The sequence below is a fragment of the Urocampus carinirostris genome, chromosome 11, assembly GCF_059441175.1.
Source record: "Urocampus carinirostris isolate Australia breed hairy pipefish chromosome 11, RoL_Ucar_1.0, whole genome shotgun sequence".
In the NCBI taxonomy this organism is placed as follows: Eukaryota; Metazoa; Chordata; class Actinopteri; order Syngnathiformes; family Syngnathidae; genus Urocampus; species Urocampus carinirostris.
In genome coordinates, this window is record NC_142359.1 from 13,266,178 (window position 1) to 13,289,517 (window position 23,340).

General features: G+C 43.2%; 1 protein-coding gene and 1 pseudogene across 1 annotated transcript in view; one reads left to right on the forward strand and one right to left on the reverse strand.

Moving 5' to 3' along the window:
* Nucleotides 1-23,340, forward strand: part of spag17 (sperm associated antigen 17) — a 54,010-nt gene that overhangs the window by 9,800 nt on the left and 20,870 nt on the right. Inside the window, exons 9-24 of the mRNA XM_088347389.1 lie at nt 1,053-1,107; nt 2,038-2,156; nt 2,230-2,424; nt 2,504-2,608; nt 6,168-6,318; nt 6,380-6,586; nt 11,025-11,062; nt 11,128-11,241; nt 11,316-11,470; nt 13,384-13,493; nt 13,579-13,634; nt 14,298-14,537; nt 14,615-14,729; nt 16,824-16,919; nt 16,983-17,090; nt 19,890-20,086. Coding sequence (XP_088203515.1) covers nt 1,053-1,107; nt 2,038-2,156; nt 2,230-2,424; nt 2,504-2,608; nt 6,168-6,318; nt 6,380-6,586; nt 11,025-11,062; nt 11,128-11,241; nt 11,316-11,470; nt 13,384-13,493; nt 13,579-13,634; nt 14,298-14,537; nt 14,615-14,729; nt 16,824-16,919; nt 16,983-17,090; nt 19,890-20,086 — 2,061 coding nt within the window. The remainder of the gene's footprint in view (nt 1-1,052; nt 1,108-2,037; nt 2,157-2,229; nt 2,425-2,503; nt 2,609-6,167; nt 6,319-6,379; nt 6,587-11,024; nt 11,063-11,127; nt 11,242-11,315; nt 11,471-13,383; nt 13,494-13,578; nt 13,635-14,297; nt 14,538-14,614; nt 14,730-16,823; nt 16,920-16,982; nt 17,091-19,889; nt 20,087-23,340) is intronic.
* LOC148356451 (tyrosine-protein kinase CSK pseudogene) lies at nt 6,610-8,900 on the reverse strand (annotated as a pseudogene).

Consider the following 23,340-nt stretch of genomic DNA (forward strand, 5'->3'; position numbering starts at 1 on the left):
GTCAGGGTGACACAACACACTCTTTTGTTCAACAGCAGGGCCCGACAGCTTTCACTGGTTTACCCCTGCCACATCATACGGGTGCCCAGCCCATCCTTAAGAACGCTTCCACAATCCCTCTATCCTTTCCCGGCTCGTCCGTGTTACATGTCGAAGTGTCCTTGGGTAAGACACTGAACCCCTAATACCCCCAATAAGCAGGTTAGCGCCTTACATGGCTGCAAGGCCGCTATTGGGAAATGTGAAGCACACTGGAAAGCGCTTTGGGAAGTCATTGACTTGAAAAGCGCTATAGAAATGCAGATCATTTCATTTCATTTCACAACACCTCTCCACTCCTTTCTATCACCAACAAGAGCTCTAGCTCCCATTATATTTAGACCTCTTTCCCGCAGTGCACTCATAACACCATCCATCCACGTCAATCGCGGCCTTCCTTTTGGTCTCCTTCCATTTACTTCTGCTGTGTAGATCCTCTTCAAGATTCGCTCCTCATCCATCCTCTCCATGTGTCCAAACCAACCGAGTACTCTCTTATCAACAAGCTTGCTCAGTTCCACGACTACTCCAGTTCTGTCTCTCACAATTTCATTTCTCAGTCTATCCAATCTTGTCACTCCTAACATAGTACTCAAACACTTCATCTCAAAAACATTCAACTTCCTTCTTAAATCTGCGTTCAGGCTCCAAGTCTCTGCACCATACAACACAGTCGGCACAATCACACTCTCATACAGTCCCCTCTTAACATACTCATACTCTTGTTGTTCATCACTCTCCTCAGAACACCCAAAACCTTGCTTCCTTGATTCACTCTGTGCAATACCTCACACTCCATTCCACCAACTGCAGCCACATCACAACCCAAGTACCTAAAGCTTTCAACTTCTTCCGGCACCTGTCCATGCAACCTGATTTCTAACGTCATGCTCACTCCATCACGTAAACACTTCATCACCTTACTCTTCCCAACATTGACACATAACTAACTAAGTTGTGTTTCTACAAACGTGAAAAAATCCACCAAATCATAATTTTGTACTTTTGTTCAGGCTGGAGCGACCGTGTCACCCCGCTCCAAGAAATCCGGGCGGCCACCACCCCCGAGTAAGTATTTTTTTCCTCCACCATCAGAGTTGGGCGCATTACTGAAATATAGTTAATAGTTACAGTTACTAGTTACTTCATTCAAAAAGTAGTTAATCCCAGATTACCGACCCCTCAAAAAAAAGTGCGTTACTATAAAAGTAGTACAAATTACCATATATACTCACATATAAACACTTAAAATAATCATATTATAACACAAATAGAAGAAAACATATACACCCCCTGGTGGAAGTCATGAACCATTCATATTTTCTTAAAAGCTTGCACAAATACTGGACACTCCATGTCCATTCTATCTCTGGGCTACAAACAGTTTGATGATCTCCTTCTCCATTTCTGGGTACCATCCAAGACGTTTCATTTTTCTTCTCCAGACATGATGTATTGCGGAAATAATTTCACAAATAAAACGACCAAAAATCAGTGCACGTTTACCGTAAATTCTTTGTTTACGTTTGCCCCATTAATTTCACCGTAGGTTCTTGTTCCTGTACAAGCCAAGCCCCCTTCCCCTACCATTTGCTACTGGAGACACACAATCAAATGTGAATATAAGCTGATCCCCTGATCTGAGTATTTACTTTATATCTGAATATAAAGCCTAGATGTGAGTTTATACGTTTAGGAGAAAATCTCCATGAACCATGACGAGATAATTAGCGTCTTCATGCTTAAGACGGCGCCAACTTTATTCAGTTGTTACCTTGTATTTAAATATAAACATTCCCAACGTTTAAATTATGTTGCTGGCTGATCGAGGTTTGTTTGTCGAATGTTAGTGATGCCGGAGTGTCCAACACTTCGAAAGTGCTTGAAAAATGCTTGAATTTGGCCGTGACAAAAGTGTCCCAACACTGTCCACAACATATGTCCCCATCCTCATTTTCATGACAAGCCGAACTCGCTGTGGTTTTCTTTGCGAAACAGAGAAAGCGCCGTCCTCTCTGACCACCGACGTGGACATGAACCACTACAGCAGCCTCCTCGAGCACATCCCGGCAGAGGTCGTCTCTGTGCCGCTCATCTTGCACTGTATGCTGGAGCAGGTTTGAGCATCTTTCCGTAGTCGTCCTACGTAAGGAACCGGACTCCATCTACATTTTCCTCATTTTTGTCCAGGTTGTGCTGACAAGCGAGCAGATCGCTCCGCCGCAAGCACCTGATGAATCTGAGCCTCAGACCTCGCCCAGGTTGGACCATCACGTGGTGGCCCAAATGCTCCACAACGTTCTACCTCAGGTGGAAGCAGATGATGAGAAGAGAGACTTACTGCAGGGTCTGCTGAGCACGGTAGAAAGAGAAGAAGACAAGGAGGTGCATGAAAGGGCAACATGCATAACAACTCGAGAAGAATATCCTCTTCATCACAATTGTCACTCACGTTCTGTCTCAGATGCTTAAGGAGCAGTTTGGGTTGGAGACCACCCCAAGAAGGTTCGAGCAGCCTTTCATTATCAGGCACCATGATGAAAGGGCGCTGCGCTTGATTGGCGTATCTGTGAGTCAAATCTGAAAATAATTTCTACTGTATGTAAGTCAAAAAAGAGCACGGCGGCGCAGTGGTTAGCGCGTGTGCGGCATAGTTCTGAGGTCGTGGGAACCTCCTTAGTGGGTTCAAATCCAGCTCCCGGACTTCCTGTGCGGAGTTTGTATGTTCTCCCCGTGCTTGCGTGGGTTTCCTCCGGGCACTCCGGTTTCCTCCCACATTCCAAAAACATGCATTTCAGGTGAATTGGCCGGTCCAAATTGTCCCTAGGTGTGACTGAGCGAGTGAGTTGTCTGTCCCCGTGTGCCCTGCGATTGGCTGGCAACCAGTCCAGGGTGTTCCCAGCCCACTGCCCGATGATTGCTGGGATGGGCTCCAGCATCCCTGTGACCCTACTGAGGATAAGCGGTGCAGCTGATGAGATGAGATAAGTCAAAAAAGGATTGAATGACTTAGATTTAGATATGATTTAATTTATTGGTCCCTTAAGGAAAATTCACCTCCACTGCCTGTACTGGGGGAAAACCACAGACATTACATTTCAAACACGCATGACAGTGGGACAATGAGGGGATCAGGCTTTCCCCGAGGCGGGCTCTCTTTAATCTTATTGTTCTGTATCCGCACTCTGACGGTAGCGGGATGGAGTATTCATGTAGTTGGTGAGTAATATCCTGGTCGATTGTGTTTGCCAGTCGGATGATGGACCTGTTATTTATGGCTAAGAGAATGGGTGTGGGTAGGCTAATGATTTTAGCTGCTGTGTATGTGATACGTGTATGTTTGATCCAGTTCGTTACAGAGAGCGTAGTGAAAAAACATGTGGACTTAGCATTTAGGGTCATGCATTTAGAATTTTATGCTAGATAATTCTATCAATTAGCCTCATCTGAATAGTGTTTGCTTTTGGAGAATAGGTCAGTTTTTTTCAAGCAGTGTGCCCGGGGCACACTCGTGTGCCATGAGACCTTGTGTTGTGAATCGCAGGAAATTACTTAAATTTATCTTTGAAAAGCATGCCATTTTTCAGTATATTTGCTTTCTGCCAGTGCTCAAGCTGTAACCTCCATCCATTTGAAGGTGGCAGCAGATTTGTATTTTCTTCATTTTACCTACTAACTGCTCGTGAGGTTTTATAGGGAAGTATTGATGATAATATATTTAATAACATATTTTTGTCGGAACCAGAACAGAAACAGGACCCAATCGCGTGACGTTCTCACACATGCCTTTTATTTTACGGGAAATCGGGAGTCATGCACGTTGGGTAGCGGTCTAGCGTGGAAAGACAGGAAGCCACAAACCGACGAGATCAATAACAATTGCCCGAGTTGATATCGGACAGATGGGGTCAATACTGGACAGGAAACGCGAGACGGGATTGACAACAAATCAGAATATGGATAACTAACAGGAGAAACTAGACGGGAACGAAAACTGGAGAAAATAATAAACAGGACCAAAATAGACGGAAACAAAACTGGAACCTGAAATTAAACAGGACAAAAATAAACGGGAACAATACTGGACTGAAGATATCAACAGGAAAACGGGACCGAGTCAGAACCCACGTCTTGTGGGGCAGAAGTTTGTTTGATGGGCTGACAACCGAAGCAAGAAAGCGCTGACCTTTATATAGACAGAAAGCCAATCCCTCAACGAGCCGCAGCTGGCGCCACACGGGCAGGGTCAATTAAGCACCATGGCAACCGTGACACACACATGGGCGGGGCCAATTGGGCACCATGGCAACCGAGACACTCACGGGCATGGCCAATTGGGCCCCATGGCAACCATGACAATTTTGTTTTAAGAAGCTGTTTAAGATTGGCCTTAAAAGATAATATATCAGCAAAAGAGTGACTTTATGCTTGCCACCGCAGTGTAGAATGAAAAAGGTGAAAGTAAGAAAATGCCCGTTTCATGTACAGTCAAAACGCCAACCCAAACCCCAAGAAAGATGAAAAAATACTTTAGTGCACCTAAGAAATGCACGTACTTGCATGCACAACATAAGCAGCTTAAAGGCTGCAATGATGGCACAAGCCAACGATGGCGTCAGTTAGTTAACAAGTTCCAAATTAGGTATAGCAGCCCCAGGTATAGTATTTGTTATTTTCCTAGAAGACAAATCTAAAATTTAATACAGCTTGGGAATCATAATAAAAATATTCTTATAATAATCTTAAAAAACTAAATTACAGCAAAATTATTAACCAAAAATATTTACGGAGCCACAGTCAAGTCATGTCATGTTTATTTGTGACGCCCTTAATCACAAAGAGTCTCAAAGGGCTCCACAAATTACACAAATTACAGACTATTATTACACCATTCCCTGATCTAAACCCTACATGAGGGCGAGGAAAAACTCAAAATCTCAACAAGAGAAAAATGAATTCAGTTATATGAACGTCTATAACATATATGTCGCATTACCTATAGACTCTTTGTTATTTCAATGTTTTTATCTGGGGGACCAGGGGTTTGAAACGCATTAACTAATTGACATAGGTTCCTATTTCCCGCTAAACAGAAATTTCACTTGTGATCCCCACCGTAGAACAGATTAATGTGGTATCCTTGGGAACTACTGTATTGCGTGACATCTTAGTTTAAGTTATAAGCACAAGTTCATACCGAGAAAGGAACGGCTGGGGAAGTTGACTCGCGTCAAGAGTCCGCAACTGGTCTTATCGCAGCAGAGTTCCCGGTTTTCATAGTCATAACCGGGACACAGTTCCTCGAGGAGTTGAGACGGTGATCATAAATGATAAGAAAATCATAATGTCAACATGATAATTTAGATTTTCAAAATAAAAGGTCAAACTGATGCCGGGGAATAGTCAAGTCAAGTCATGTTTATTTGTATAGCCCTTAATCCCAAAGAGTCTCAAAGGGCTGCACAGTTCAAAGACTTTTGCAAAGTACAGACTATTATGACACTATCCCCTTATATTGTCAACATAAAATATAGATTATTCATATGCTATAGAACAGAAGTGTGTGTTAAGCTTAGATTTAAACAATTCCACTGAGGTTGCAGATCGAATCTCAGAGGGTAAGAGCATTCCACAGCACCGGGGCCCGAATGGAGAACGTTCTCGAACCTGCAGATTTCTTCTTGGCTCTTGGGATCACTAGTAGACCAGCGTTTTTAGAGCAAGGCTCCGGACCAGAACATAGGGGGATTTTAAATCTGAAAGATATAAGTGAGCAAGTCCATGCATGATTTTGTATACTACAACCATAACCTTAAAATCACATCTTAAGCTAACAGGGAGCCAATGCAGATTAGCTAAAATCAGGGTAATGTGGCCAAACATTCTTGTCTTAGTTAAAAGCCTCGCTGCAGCATTTTGTACTAGCTAATTTTTATATATTTTCGACATATGGTGTGCCTCGATATTTTTTAAATAAAAAAAGTGTGCCTTTGCTCAAAATAGGTTGAGAAACACTGGGATACTGTAGGTGGTAAATTAGCTAATTGTATGATTATAGTATAAGAAATATGGTGTTGATGTATATGATTTGGTTTGATTAACAATGTAAAGTTTGCTGTACCCGTTAGGGGGTTCAAGGTTTGGATCCAGCCCAGGAAGAAGCTACCATGATGAAGCGCTCACCCGAGTGGAGTCTCATCAACTCTGTGGCTATGCGGCGTTCCAACAGCTCCTGCTGGAGGGCCATCAAACAGCAGCTTCAACACCAATGCACCGATGGTCTGAAAAAACAAAATAAATGTTTGTTATCGTTGGTGTTAACGCTAACTACTCGCCGTAGATGAGGTGTCATGGCCGCAGGTGGAGCGCTTCTTTCACCAGAGTGTTTTTGAGAGCATGATGCTGACTGGGGTGGACGAAGACGGCGTTCTGGGAAAAGATTGCAGACCTTTAGGAATGGTGCACCATGCAAAAAGGCAACCTGTCAATCCCTGGGACAACCCTTTGTCATTTGCCAAACACAAACTTCGCAACCTGCGCAAGAAATGTATGTTCATTCCGTCAAAGATATCAAAACTTTTGGACTACAGAGCGCATTGGATCTAAAAACGTCTTTGAAATTTTAAGGAAGAAACTCAACTTTGTTTTGGTACAAGCCGCATCGGATTTTAAGCTTCAGGCTTAAATGACTAATAAAATAAACTTCATTCACGTCAATTTCTTAGCTTTAAAATAAATCTGCTGGGAAATGTCTAGTACAGTGCAGCAGTGAATATTTATCAAATTGTCACGTCCAGAACAAAGGGTAGACCCAATCGTGAAAAGTTTCTCACAAGTTTATTGAGATAGAGAGAGGAAGGGTAGCGCCCGCGATCCGGTGCTCGCTAGACGCGGGAAGCAAGTCGCTCTTGCAATCGGATCATGATCCAAATACGGAAGTGGAACTTCCGTAGCAGTGTCAGGGGCGGAAAAACAGGTCAATAGCCCGGACAGGAGAGCAAAACGTGGTCGGGATATAAAACGGGTCGTGAGCCGGGACGAGAGAGCAGATGTGGTCAGGATTGAAAACGAGTCGTAGCCGGAGACAAACTGGGAGATCAGGAACGGACAGGTGGAGAAACTGGAGCAAAAATGGGACAGGCGGGAGTCAGGGTAAAAAAGGCTTGCCTTGTATCAACAGAGGTTCGCAGACGACAGGAGAATGACAACAGGAGAATGACTGGACTGGGTTTAAATAGGGACAGGGAGCCAATCAGATAGCCCGCAGCGGCTGGCGCCAAATGAGCGGGCGCCAATCAGTAATCATGACACAAATCGGCATTAAATATTCAAAGGAGAGTGACAAAAGCATTCTAAAAACTCAATGTACTGTACTGACCACATTTCATAAGCCTGTACATCATAAGAGCCTGTAGACATGCTGAGCCATGTGACTGATATTAAGCTCTCCATCCCTTGCACACATGGCAAAGTGATAGAAAGGAGACAAAGTATACATTCTACTACTTAAAAGAAAATCAATATACATAAATGTCAAGAACCAGAACAGGATCAGGACCCAAAGGCGTGACGTTCTCACACAAGCCTTTTATTTTACAGAAAATGGGGAGTCATGCACGTTAGACAGCGGTCTGGCGTGGAAAGAGAGGAAGCCAGAGACCGACGAGATCGATTCCAATTGCCCAAGTTGATATCGGACAGATGAGGTCGATACCGGACAGGACAGAACAGCCAGACAGGATAGATAATGAAACAGGATATCGAAAATAAACAGGACAAACAAGACGGGAACGAAAACTGGAGGGAATAATACACAGGACAAAAATAGACGGGAACGAAACTGGAAAAGATCAAAGCGGCGCTGCCACGAGTAATAATGAGCAAACTGCCGTCGGCTTCGGAAATCACTCCGAGCAGCTTCACCAAGTTAATGTGACTTAATTTCGTCATGACAGATACCTCTGCGATGAAGGCCTGTGCAGTCACACTATTTTTAAGGATCTTCACAGCAACTTCGGAATCTTTGTATTTGGCCAGCATGACTTCTCCAAACTCTCCCTCTCCGATGGTCTTTAGTAGCTTGAGAGCCTTTCTGTCCATCACCCAACCTCCGCTCACAAACTCATTTTGTGTAGCCACAGTTTCCTTCTCCAACTTTGGATTGATGAGTTGAGTGCACAACACATCTGAACTTTTTTTGTAGTGCTCGACCAGCTGGATGAGGTTGTCAAAAAAAGATTCCTCATCAATGGTCAATTTTCCGTTGCTGTACATAATGTGGTAGTGCTCCACTTTGTGGTCGGTGCTTAAACACAGCGTGTAGTCCCCTGGGTGGTTGCTACTCTCTCTAACCAAGAACAGGCCCTTCTCAGGAGGGGAGAGCAAGCGTTCAGCGTGTGCCCTTGATATTTTGCCGTGGAACCATGGCATCAGATTAAGCTGACTGCAATTTTCCGTCAATGCTGCAGGACGGCGATATTCCTCAATGCGGCTAGTGGGAACTCTTCCTTTGAATCCGGCGTCATTTTCAGCGATATACCACTCTGGATTCTCGGTAGCCGCAACAATTGTCAATCGATCTCCTTCCCTGAAGGGGAGATGGTGCTCAAGTGAGCCTTTAAAGCTGAATTTGCCTACACAGACTGTGCCTTGGGGCCATGGAGTCTTTGCCATGTTGAGACTTTACAAACCCCCTCACAGGTGACGTCTTCTGCCTCCAAACATTTCATCTGCTTCACACACCTGAATCCGGATTGAAGTACCTCCAGCGAGTATCCAATTGACTCAACATATACAGGTCATTTAATGCTCCAAATTCAATTCTCTTTTCGGGAAGAACCACGCATACTCGCCAAGCAATATAATTTTAAAAAATCACGCACGTTGACAGAAAAGAGAAGCGTCGAATAAATCAAAATGTAGAAAATGACGCGTCACAGGTGTCAGCAAAGTTCGAAAATTCACCATACGCTTAAGTGGAAAAGCAGCCAAAGGCGTACAAATATATAAAAAAAGAAATATCGGCTGCCTTTTCCAGCAGCTGCCCTGTTGTTTTATTGTCTGCTCCTATCTTCGGTGTTTTTTCTTCCCGTTTTGACAACTACACTATGGATTACTTCTATCCTATGGACATGGGTTTCAACGCACAAGAAATGCGTGTATTTCAACTCCTTGCCCTGAGGAATTCTCGTGCCGGCGTGATGAAGGGGCCCATGGTGGAAGAAAAGCCGAAGCTAGCGAAGCGGCTAGCGGCGTTATAAGTCTTCGGTACCATCCGTAATCATGGTAAATGCGAACTCACGACCAAATAGGATCATCGAGTGCTTTTTGAAAACATCGAAGCGCACAGGGAGCGCAGTTGCTGTGTTTTGCGGAAACGTGGCTCACGTTTAGCATTCCGGACGCTAACGTGTAGCCACCCGGAGCCACCTGGAGAAATCCGGCTTCAACGTCGCTAAACAGAGACATGAAAGCCGGGGGGAATCGGAGAGGAGGCGGACTTGCTAACACGAGGTGGTGTATCCCTGGATTCTCACAAAGAAAAGATTTCCATCTGCCGCAGGAATGTCGAACTTTTGGACTGGCGTGACGTCATCCACTCCGCTACAAGCACCCTCGGGCATCATGTTAATCTGTTAATAAACAACGGGGTAGACTGCTGGAAGTGTGAATTTCCCTACGGGGATGAATAAAGTATATATCTATCTATCTATCTATCTATCTATCTATCTATCTATCTAAACAGGACAAAAATAAACGGGAACAATACCAGACTGGAGATACCAACAGGAAAACAGGACCGAGTCAGAACCCACGTCTTGTGGGGCAGAAGTTTATTGACGGACTGACCAAATAAGAGAGAGCGCACTGAGCTTAAAAAGACGGAAAGCCAATCTGGTAATGAGCCGCAGCTGGCGCCACACGGGTGGGGCCAATTGGGCGCCATGGCAACCAATGCCTGGAATCTTTCTAACAAGTGTGTCGACTGATTTAATATTTTAGTGTGGCAGTAGGTCACTAATTATCGGGTATATTTTTCCTATCAGGCCGAAAATTTACGTCATATTAGTAATCAGTCCGATAACTGTCAGCCTAATTATTAGCATGTACTTCTTCATAGTTTGTAACTAGTGTGGGCATGTACAATGACTTTTCTAATGTAGTAGCAATCTATATCCTTGTCATTGTCAAGAACCTGAACAGGAGGAGAACCCAGAAGCGTGACATTTCTCACACACGATTTATTTTCATGCACGTTAACCCAAAACGCCAGTGGTTTTGCGATTGTTGGGCGGAAGACGTAAGGCAGCAGTCTGGCGTGGAATGACAGGAAGCCAGAGGCCGACAAGACCGATAGCAATTGGTAAGCAGATATCGGACAGATGGAGTCAATACCGGACAGGACGGACAGACAGGATTGATATCAGGCACTGGAGACTGGAGTCCGATAACAAGCAGGACAAGATGGACGGAAATGATACCAGACACTGGAGATCGATAACAAACAGAACAAAATAGCCGGGAACGAAACTGGAAATCAATAAAGAACAGGATAAAAATAGACAGGAACAATACTGGACAGGAAACGCAGGCAGGAAACCGGACAGAGTCAAAACCCACGTATTGCGGGGCAGAGGTTAGAGGTTCGTTGACAGACTGACAAAGGGCGAGTGAGAGCACTGAGCCTAAATAGAAGGGAAGCCAATCTGTCAACGAGCCGCAGCTGGCGTCACACGGGCGTGGCCAATTGGGCGCCATGGGCAACCGTGACAGTCATGTGCGCAAGGGATGGGAGAGCTTAAGATCAGTCGCATGGCTCAGCATATGTACAGGCTGCTGTGATTGTATGGGAGAAAAAAAAACAAACCTTATCGAATTGTAAGCCGCAGTGTTAAAATGTAGAAAGAAAGTAACGTTTTGTTGTATGGAATTTACGGTATTCAGTTTGCTTTCAATTTGACACTTTTACCATTTTCCTGCTATAGGGCCAAAGTTTCTAGAGGAAGACTCTGATTCTACAGAGGTATTTTAATTCACCACAATCTTCAACTTTTGTTTGAGTTTCAATAAAATGTGCCACCTTTTTAGATGAGCGAGCAGCAAATTGTTCAGCTCGACCTGTCCGAGATCCGGAGTTGCCGACAGAGGTCCCTCAGGGACTGGCATTACGTTGAACACTATGATGCGGCCATCTTACTTCAGGTGACCTCATGTTCTGGACGAGATCATAATTTGGGGATTTCTTAGTTGCTTATCGAAGTTGTTTTTGGGCCCAGGTCCTCCAATCAGCTTCCCAGCAATATCGCTGTCTGGACACAATGAGGGGAAGTCACAATAACGTCATGTACATTTTCTGCCATAATCCCATGAATCGGGATCGCGTGTGCAAGGAATTCTGGGATGTCGCCATTCACACAGATGTCAAGTTCAGGTGAGGGCGCCGCTGTCTGGTTTTGGATTCGCTTGCAACATTTGAACTAGAATTGCCTTTTTTGTAATTGACTACTACTTAGTGAACGTTGTTTTCAATTGGATTAGACATCGCGCTCAAGGATAAACATGTAAATGTCAGGACCAGAACGGAGACAGGATCCACTTGCGTTATGTTTCTCACAAGTTTTATTTATAAGAAAGAGAAAGGGTTGCGCCCACAATCCAGTGATTGCTGGACGCGAGAAGCAGGTGCTCCGAACGCGGAAGTAGATCTTCAGTGGCGAGCAGTGTCGGGGACGGAAAAACGGGTCAGTCGCCGGGACAGGAGAGCAAAAATGTGGTTGGGGTCGGAAGCGAGTCACAAGCCGGAATAGGAGAGAAGACGTGGTCGTGGACAAAAAGAGGTCGAAAGCCGGGACGAGAGAGCAGACGTGGTCAGTATCAAAAACGGGTCAAAGCCGGGGGACAGACGAGAGCAAAAAATGGGACAGGTGGGAGTCAGGGTCGAAAAAGGATTGCCTAGTGTTAAATGAGGTTCACAGACGGACTGACAAAAGGGGACAGAGAGGACTGGGTACGAATACTGATCAGGAGCCAATCAGAGCCCGCGGCAGTTGGCCCCAAAGGAGCGGGCACAGCTGAGTCACATCAGTAATCATGACAGTAATAAAGACTAAAAAGATAAAAAACAATATCAGGATAAATAGGCATAAACATTTACACGGTAGTGCTTGTAACCTGACCCAAGTTTTTATCATAGTTAATCGTAACAATAGAGCAATCAAATTTAGCAATAACATTTAGCAGCTAAAGAAATTGCCTAATAAGTCAAGACAAAAAAATACCCATATTTCTAGACAATACCTATTTTTCAATTCAACTGGGAAGATATATACGGTATATATTCGCATAATATACAGATAATTTTGTCTGGAACAACCTGAAGTATTGCATCATTTGGAATTGAGGAGAATAGTCCTCATTGTCATGATCACTGATGTGACTCAGCTGTGCCCGCTCATTTGGCGCCAACCGCCGCTAGTTCTGATTGGCTCCCTATCACTATTTGAACTCAGTCCTGTCAATCCCCTGTACTCAGTCCATCTGCGAACCTCAGTGTATACTAGGCAAGCCTTTTTTCGACTCTGACTCCCACCTGTCCCGTTTTTGCTCCCGTCTGTCTCCGGTTACGACCCGTTTTTGATCCTGACCACGTCTGCTCTCCCATCCCGGCTTACGACCCGTTTCTGACCCCGACCATGTTTGTGCTCCCCTGTCCCGGTTATCGACCTGTTTTACCGTCCTGAACACCGCCATCGCTCGCTACGGAAGACCCACTTGCTACCCGCGCCTAGCGAATGCCGGATCATGGGCGCAGCCCTTCCTCTTTCCTTTAATAAAACTTGTGAGGGACGTAACGCAATTGTGTCCTGTTTCTGTTCTGGTCCTGACACTACTCTCATTGATAACTACGTAGCAAACATTGTTTGCGATGAGATTAGACATAGCACTCCAGGATGAACTTCTAATAAATCACAAATAAGAATGTCAGGATAAATAGGCAAAAATATTGACAAGGTAGTGCTTGGAAACTGGATTGGGTTGAAATAATATTGCATTGAAAAATAGTGCATCATAACAAAAGTGCAATTAAAGGTAGTGCAATAACATTTAGCACCAGAACATTTTCAAACAAGTCTATGAACAAGGTTTGATGAGCCATTTTTCGAGACATATATTTTTCAGTGTAGCATGGTTGTTTAGGGTGGTGTTGGCTCTGGGGAACAAACAGTCTGAGCCAGGTAGTCCTCGTTTTAAGGGATTTGTAGCGCCCACCAGAGGGCAACATAGGGTCTGGCCTGGGTGAGAGCAGTCTTTAATGATTTCTTCTTTTTCATGCTTTGCGAATAGGACGTATTTGGAGCACGTAGCTGCCACCATCATAGACTGGACTGAGAAAGAGGAAAGGAAGAGACAGTTGCTGGGAATGAGTCTTATAACTCCTGTGCTAACTTCAGAAAGTACAACTGAGCGTCGCACCACATTGTTATTTGTTAGATGCTATGATTTAACTTTTTCTTCTTGGACTCCATTAAAAACTTATAGGTGGGACACCTGAAGATGAGCCTCTGGTGCCGCATGTCACAAAAAATTCACTCAAAGTTTGTGGAATTTCTAAATTACACAAAAAATATCCTTAACTCGTTCAATGCCAGATGTTTCACTCAAATGGCAAGAGTGCCATTTTGGCTCATTTTCGAAGGCCTGCGGAAAATTTTGTTCTAAAGCCATATAGATAGACATAGGGCATATCAAAAGAAAGATTGACTTCTCAACTTTAATTAGAAAAAAGAGTTGAAGTTTCTTGAAGATACTCGTTTTCAAGATATCATTTTTTTTGTGAAAGGTTGCATTTCAAGCAGATTTTTCACTTAGGTGCTTATTTTGGCATTTTTGATAACTCCAATATCTAAACAATACTTTCCATAAACACAAGGGCCCTTTTCTTGCAAAATATCATTTTATTACAAGAAAATTGAACTCATGCATGAAAGATGCAAGAACTTTTCAACACCCAATGTTTCCGGTAAAGTGATCACCTAATTTCGGTCACAGTGGCGATCGCGTTCCTGCGGACATGCATGAAACGTCATCCCTCTAGATACTTACCGATGATATAATAGTTTTTTTTTAAAAAACATCAACATATTTTGACATTTTGGCACTCAGGGACACTGCTTCTGAAAACGTATTTATACGTCATAGCATTGAATGAGTTAAGCACCCACCTGTGCAAACCTGGTACTAGTCATTCCAATTGACAGGCTTTCAAGTTGGAGGAGGAAAGGCTGAAAGAAGAAGAATCAAAGAAAGGTAAGAAGCCGGCGAAAGGGGCGCCCGCCAAAAAAACGCAGCCGGTAGAGGAACCCAAACCATCCGAGGTCGTAAAAAGCGAAAAATCAGCCAACACGGCAAAGAGCAAAGCTACCACAGAGAGTTCCACCGTCGCCATCTCCGACCAGACGCTTTCCAGTAAGGAGGACGACAGAGAAGAGGACAGTGCTGTATGCTACACGAAAAAGTCTTTAATGTACTCTCTCAAAACATTTGTAAATTTGTAGTTTTGTGTGCCTTCATTTAGGGATTTACGGGTTTCCACATGGATGGAATGTTGGTACATCTTTCTGGGTGCCTTCATTACATCTTCCCTGCAGCTGGAGGGCATGTTACTGTGGAGACTATCAGCTATGTTGGAGGTATCGTATTTTCCGTACTATAAGGCGCACCAGACTATAAGGCGCATAGATTTTAAACTACAGTCAGGGTTATGAATCAGTGGAAGAATTGAATGCAACAAGAATCGAACCCTACAGATCATATCATGTGTTATCTTCATCACGACTTATTTTGAGTTTTATTGTATTTTAACCATTCTGTATGATTTTTTTGTGAGTTGTTTTTGGTTGTCAGGGCAGGGTGGGGTTTGTGTTTTTTTTTTATATTAGTGGGGATTTTACAGTCTTGTTGTATGCTATGTTTTTAATACATCACTTTTCAGGCAATTTTTTGCCTGAAAAGTGCTTTACAAATAAACTTGATTTGATTTTGTTTTATGTCGTCGCCACAATATTTTTTGTCACAGTAGCACACAGTTGATGTTATTATTTGGCCGGGCCGTGAGAATATTGTCATTAAACCTGGTACGGAAAAGTTTGGGGGCAAATACAGTATAGTACTGTTTCACCGAGTGAACTGACAGAAGAAAAAGGCATTGTGGGAAGTAATTTGATTGTCCTGAAATATAGAAATAAACCTATGGCCGTACAATGCTGAGTTTGAGGTAAGGAATAGTAAAACAAAACGTTATACCGACTTTTATTCATTTTTTATTTTCTCATTTCTTTAACACTTGTATCTGGTACTATGACTAAAAAGATTTGATAATGCGATGAGAAACTATCCTTTTCTCTAGTGGCCTGGTTGTCAGTGTTTTGCGCTCTCACTGCTAACCAGGTTAAATCCCCATTGTCACCGTTGTAATTGTTGATCATACGTCGTCATATGTTTGCCCTCTCAAGCCCCCTACTGGCCAGTAGCCCACATGCAATGGGAACCTACGCCTGAACTAGAGGGCCTAAAAATCCAGCCTAAACATCCAGCCTAAACTGGGCTCGCAGATATCAAGGGCTGACCCAATCCAAGACCGACCAATTATCTTGATTTGAGGGACAGAGCGCAAAGCAAAACCAAATTTGTGAGGACTTGGGAGGAGGAAGGGAGGTTTTTGGATGACTCTGACCCCCAAATTTCAGTTCGGGCGCAGGCCTGATATCTTACCTCTAGCCTAACCAGAATGAGCAATACTCGGGCATAAATCTGGATCATCTGTGTTGATTGATTTATAGTAGTAGCCAGTGTCTGAAACTCGTGACAAAAAGTTACCGGACACCAGGGCAGACAACTCTGAAAAGTTGCCTGCCCAGCCATAGAATTGCCTGCCCCATTTTTCACAACTTGAAGCACAATAAGACGACTAAACGCAAAAAAAACATTGTTGCCAAGTATTAAGGATTGATAATCTTAATATATAACAGAACAACACTTTAAAATTAAGTTTATTATAAATCTACTTATAACATTCATTGCATGTATATGACATTGCTGTTTTCCATCTGCCATCAGTATGTACCTGTATTCACTCATCTTCATTCATGCAATGTTTGCGTTGCGTCGTCTGCTACAAGCAGCGTGAACTCCTCTTTCCACGATGCTTTTAATGTACGTTTGCGTTTTGTAGCGTCATACATTTTGTTAGCTTCTTTTGAATCTTCTTCTGGGGCTGAGGTTTTTGGCTCGATTCCTAATCACTTATCTGTTTTCTTGTGTTCTCTTTGGGTCTACTTTGGAAAATGAAGTGTAAATGCGCGACCTTATAACCCTCGGGAAAGTCCGGAAGCACAAAGTTATTCAATGCAGTCTTCTGATCGGCTGCCGAGTATGCAAATTGCTAAACGAACCGAAATTCTGAAATTTCCAAACCAAACGAAGATTTCGAAATCGGAATAAAGCAAAAGTTTGATTTGAAAAAAAATCTTTTGCTTTTTAGTTTTTTTTTGTTGTTGAAAATGTTGTCGGCCACGTTTTGTAAATTGTACGCCCGACGTAGAAGGTGCACGCCCCGGGCGTCCGGGCAGGCGTTATTTCAGACACTGGTAGTGCTGTTCTGATGATCCCAAAGAGGAGTTTAGATACATTTGTAATTCCTACCTGCATTTTTACCAAAATAAACACCCAATTAATGTGACTGCACAAAAAAACTCGATCCGTCATTAAAATACTTGTCAATTTAGGTTCTAGCATGCTGAAAGTGGCTGTGGAGAAAGATGGTCACCACTTCTACACGCACATCAACCACGTTGTCCATTCAGCGAGAAACGGTGTTAAAGGTAACGAACCGTGAGTTTTACCTATTTGTTCCCGGTGTAACAGTCGTAAATGTTATCTAAAAGAGCAACCTGCCAAGAACAGCACAGAATCCAGACGCTCATTCTCTGCCTTGCTGGATAAAGGTGTCCGGTTGTATTACAGCTTTGAAAATAAACCAGACAACAGCAAAGGTGAGACATTTCCTGATTCATTTTTGGCTGAAAGTTGAATGTATTACAATGGTAGAAACATCTCTTCCATCCATCCACCCATTATCTGCACCGCTTATCCTCAGTAGGGTCGCGGGGGTGCTTGTGCCCATCCCAGCTGTCTTTGGGCAGTGGGCAGGGAACACCCTGAACTGGTTGCCAGCCAATCCCAGGGCACACAGGGGCAGACATCTCATTCGCTCATTCACTCCCAGGGACAATTTGGACCAGCCAATAACTCTGAAAGCATGTTTTTGGAATGTGGGAGGAAACCGGAGTGCCCAGAGGAAACCCACGCAAGCACGGGGAGAACGTGCAAACTCCACACAGGGGGTTTGATCTCAAGACCTCAGAACTGTGCCGCCCACGCGCTAACCACTGCGCCGCCGTGCTGCCCTAGTAACATCCCGTCACCGTATTTACAGGAATCCCTTGCTGTATTGTGTTTTTGCTACTTTGCTGTTTTTCACTGTGCATTGGGTTCTGCATTCTGATTCGCTAAACAGAGGACGATGCGTTCTATTGCCAACAAAACTGGACTTTCTGACCCACTAAACTTGCTCTTGAACCACATGAGGGTCTTTGGCACTCGCCAGTGGCGCTTTTTTTTTAAATGTTTGGCAATGGAAAATATATGTTTTTTGTAGAGCTTAAGTTGAATACAGTTTTTCATAACATCTGCAAGATGGCGGCAAATTATCATGTAAATGGGATCGTTTCCTTAATCCATACAGTTGTGCAATAAAACATCAAGATTATTTTTAAAATTATAATTCGACGGTCAGAGGTATTTGTAAAAAAATTGATGTAAAAAATAAAGTACAGTATTTCAATTTCAAAGTCAAAGTCTAAGTTAGCTTTATTGTCAATTCTGCAGCAAAACAGAGAATTGAAATTGCGTTTCTCTCAGCCCTCTGTGTCTAGAAAATAAAAACAAACACGAAAACTCAATGCTTGGACACACTACACTACGACACACATGTAGACGGTACGATGGATAAATAGACAGTGCACACATAAAAACTTATAGGGCTCGTCCAGGATTTGAACCCAGGACCTCTCGCACCCGAAGCGAGAATCATACACAAACAAATACTTGAGCCTGTCATATCAGAACCGAAACTGACGGTAGACCCAAACGCGTAACATTTTCACACCAAACTATATTTACGGAAGCGGTAACACAAACGCCAGCAATTCAGCGATCGCTGGACAGAAAAAGCGGGCAGAGAAGTCAGGCGCGGGAAAACAGGAAGCCAGGGGCAGACAAGCAGGTTACCGGACAGGACGGGACAGACGGGATCGATATTGGATACAGGAGAACGGGGCTTGGATAAGGGATTGATACGGGATACAGGATACGGGACAGAAGGGATCGAGCAGAATACCTGACAGGCGGGACAGGCGGGATCGATACCGGATACAGGATACATGGTAACGGTATGGTTCGGGAACAGAACGGGAGCCAGAGTCAAAATGCTTGCCTTGCAAGTGCAGGGGTTTGTTGACGGACTGACAAGGAATGAATTAGAGCACTGAATTTAAATAGGAGGGGACCCAATCAGGCAACGAGCAGCAGCTGGCGCCAAACGAGCGGGCACAGGTGAGGGCAATGGGCAATCATGACGTCTCAATTGGGTTTGTTCTTGAGTAATAAATTAATAAATCTATATAGAGGTTTCTACCCCGTGGGTTTTGACTATCGAGGGACGTTTTTGGGACACGACCCCTGTGAAAAACGAGGGATTACTGTAAATACTCTCTGTATATCCAATAAACTTCATTTCACTTTAAAGTATCACAGTGTTTGATATATCCAACTGAAATATCACCTAATCCGAACAACCAAAACTGTATACATAATTATACAATTTTGAAAATTTGTTAGGGTGCCCAAATTTGGTGGGGATACTTCTGGACTGTCCATTTTTTCCCTTCTTTCCCTCTTATTTGTCTTTTCTAATGTGAATTAAATTGTCACGGTTGCCATGGCGCCTAATGGCCCCGCCCGAGTGGCGGCAGCTGTGGCTCGTTGACAGATTGGCTTACCTTCTAGTTAAGCTCGGTGCTCTCACTCACCCTTTGTCAGTCCGTCAACGAACCTCTGCACCTGCAAGACGTGGGTTTTGACTCTGTCTGGTATCCCGTTTGTGTATCCTGTCCGGTATCGATCCCGTCTGTTTCATGCTGTTTTGATTTCGATCTCCGGTCTCCAGTGTCTGCTATCTTGCCCGTCATTCTCGTCCTGTCTGATATCTGTCTCCAGTCTCCTATTTCTGTTATCAATCCTTTCAATCCCATACTGTCCTGTATCTACATAATCGGTCCGGTATCGATCTCTCACTCTCTCACTTCTGTTGTTCCAGGCCAGACTTTTGTCTTTCGTCTTTCGCTCCGAATCACTGGCGTTTTGTGTTAATGTGCATGACTGCCCCTTTCCCGTAAAATAAAGCTTGTGTGAGAAACGTTACAAATCTGGGTCCTACCTCCTGTTCCGGTTCATGACAAAAGTAATGCATAAAAACAAAAAAGATCATTGCATTGGAGTAGAATTTGATTGGACTACAGTATGTTGTAGCAGTATGCATCCGTTTTTTTTTTAATCATGACATTACACAAACCCCATATGAAAATTTTGGCTTACGCCTTTGATTACAATTGCAGTCCTTAATAATTTTATGAAAGTTCCTTTCTAATACATTCCACGCAATTGAGTGTGCATTTAAGCAATAATATGCTATACTCGAACTCTTAAAACGCTCTACCTTTCCTAATCCACAGGAGAGTGTCCTGCGAAGGCCGATAAAGACTTGCAAGATTCGACGGCCCCAGAGGAGCTTGGGAAAGAAGCTGAGAAAGGACATCAGGAGTCGTCGACTTTTGCCGAGAAGCTCAAGGAAGCTGAGAATGGGCATCAAGAGTTGCCAGGGCGCTACCCTGAAGATCCAAATGACGAAAGCCTCCTTGCAGAGGTGCAGGTTTTTTGTGTGTCTGATGATGTCTATTGACTTATAATGATGCCCACTATCGTTACACCACATATTACTGACAGCAAAAAGGAGCGTGTTATTCCAAGAGTAACTATCTAGTTACAAATTACCATATATTCTCACATTTTTGTATTGTATTGTATTGTATTGTATTTATTTATTCAGCCAGTATAAACCATAAACATGATATATACAAGAAATCATTTGACACGCGAACACTCAATAATGATAAAATAATAGATTTAAAAGAACGAGTAAAAAATATATTGTAGTGTATAATACAAGGTAATTATATAGAATAGTTTAAAAAGAAAGAATATGTAAATAACAAGACTAGAGTAGAATAGATCGGAGGAACGCCGTTGGCATAATAATACTGTACATGATAACCTAAATCAATTCCCGTTGAACATACGGATAGCGGAACGGTAAAAACTCTCTTTAGGACGTGAAGTCTTGCTCGCAATGGAGCGAAGACGGCGACCTGACGGCAGATAATCAAAGTACCTGCGAGCAGGGTGACTGGGATCGTCTATAATTTTTAGTGTCCGTTTTCTAGTTCGATCGATGTAGATATTTTGCAGGGACGGGAGGCCAGTACCTATTATTTCCTCTGCCGTCCTCACTACTGATTCCATCTTTGACAATTCTTTCTGATTGACGCGACCAAACCAAACTGTGATTGACCTAGTTAAAACAAATTCAATGATAGCACGATAAAAATTGACTAGAATCGATTGACGGACACCGAATGATTTGAGTTGACGAAGGAAGTAGAGCCTTTGTCTGGCTGACTTTAGAATATCAGTAGCATTGACAATCCATGTGAGGCCAGCTGACAAGTAAGTACCCAGAAACTTGAATGAATGGACCAGTTGCACCTCACTACCATTAATTGACAGTGGCACATGTGGGGGAGGCTTAGTACGGTAATCTATTATCATCTCCTTAGTTTTACCTACATTCAATAACAGATTACTCTCATGACCCCAAGATGGAAAGTGAATCAATTTCTGCTCGGTATTCAGTTTCGTCTCATAGAAGCCTACCCACTTAAACTGCTTCAAAATAGCCACATAATGAAAAAAAGAAAAGAAGACATGTACACAAACCTGTAAAATCTGTAACGCCTTTCTTATTCATTGCGAAGGAACACTTAACCGAGACACTCCATATCCATTAAGTCTCTGGGCTTCAAACCACTCAAAGATCTCCTTTTTCATTTCTGGTTACAGTCAAAGACCTTTTCTTTTTTTTCTACCGGTTTTGTGTCTTGCAAAAGTAATTTTACAACTAAAAAGACCAAAATTCAGCACACTTTTAGCTCAGGAGGTAGAGCGCTTGTCCTGGGATCAAGAGGTCGCAGGTTCGATTCCCGGCTCCTACGTGTTATTTGTCAAAGTGTCCCTGGGCAAGACACTGAATCCCTACTGCCCGCAATAAGCAGGTAGGCGCCTTGCATGGCTGACTTCCTATTGGTGTGTGAGTGTGTGTGTGAATGGGTAAGTGTGAAGCACATTGTAAAGCACTTTGGGAGGTCTTCATTGACTTGAAAAGCGCTATATAAATGCATATCAATTACCACTTAAATTCTGTGCTCACGTTTCCCCCTTTGATTTTCTTTTTAGTTTTTTGTTTCCTGTTTAAGTCCCTTGCCCCTACCCACGCACTCCCTACCATTCAATACTGGTGACACACAATTAATTTTGCACATATAAGCAGACTCTCTAATCTTAGTATTTCCAGTTTATATTTGTAAGTTCAACTTAGACACGAGTATATACATGTTGAGGAGAATATCTACATGAGGAGAAATTCAGCATCTTTCAGGAAACTACATTTATAAAGAAGTATTATCACACGAAGCAGTAACAACAGAAGAGTAACAAAGTTCTATTAATACAATTTTACAGTACTCATTACCAAGAAAATTAATTGAGTTCGCAGATGAAGACTAATAATGATTGCCCTGTTTTCGGACTTTAAGGCACCAAAAAATATTACAAATCTGCCAGAAATTTAAAATAGTCTTCCTTATAATCCAGTGCGCCTTATACAATGAAAAATACAGTGGATACAATTGGAAATGCATTGTTACATTTAAATTATTTATCAATTATGGATGAAATAATTCATTTTAGTGGTGAAACAAGATGTCATAATATGAATATATGTTCTATGAAATAAATACATTTCAATTAAAAAAACGTATTTTTTCATGCAACCCTCGCCCTTACTGTCGTTTTAATTCCATGCGTCTTATACTCCGGGCACCATATATATCAGGGGTGGCAAACAAGTTTGAGCAAAGAGCTACAGTATATAGAAAATATGATGATGTCATGTCCTGCATGGTTGTCATGGCGCCCAGCTGGCCCCGCCCCTTGACACCGGTTGACCTGCATTTCCTTATTACTCCTGTGGGTACTTAAACGCGCCTTTTGGAACTGCCCTTTGCCAGATCGTTGTTTACCCTTGTTGAAAACCTGTTTATGCCTGTTTGATACCTGCTTATTCTTGTTGTGCTTGTTGGACTTTGTTGCACTTTGGTGTAACATTCTGAGAGATTCCTGCAAGTTCTGTTTAATCCCGTTAAATAATAATAATAATAATAATAATAATTTCCCTGTATTGTCATTCTGTGTAACAATGTACACAGAACGAAATGTCGATTGCACCTGACCCGTTGTAGCGAGCCGATGCAGCCGCAGCCAACAGAGGGCGCCGCCGACCACTTTTTAAGTCTTAGGAATGACTCGGCCGGGGCGCGAACCACCGACCTCCCAGTCTCAAAGCAGGCGCCTTACCATCTAGGCTAAATGCCTAGTCTGTAGTTTTGCCTGCATTTGAGCCTTCTTTGTTGTGTTTTTAGTCCGGTTGTCTGTTGGACAACTTTTCTCTCTCAATTTAAGTGACAGATCGTCTACGCAAATGAGTTCCAACTTCGTGCTTCCCGACCCGCTTTCTGACAGATGAGGCAAAGAGCCGCATTCTTATTGGCAAAGAGCCGCATGCGGCTCTAGAGCCACGTGTTCGCCACCCCTGTTATACAGTGGAACCTCGGTTTTCGAACGCCTCTCAGTTCGAACAAATGGGTTCTCGACCAAAAATTTCAAGAAATTCTTGCTTTGCTTTTCAATCAAAAAAATCAGAGTTCGAACGCCGGTACGCTAGGGTGCGATGCTGAGCGGCGTACGGGTGTAGATTGCCCCCACCCCTCGTGAAGAACTGTCATGACGTGC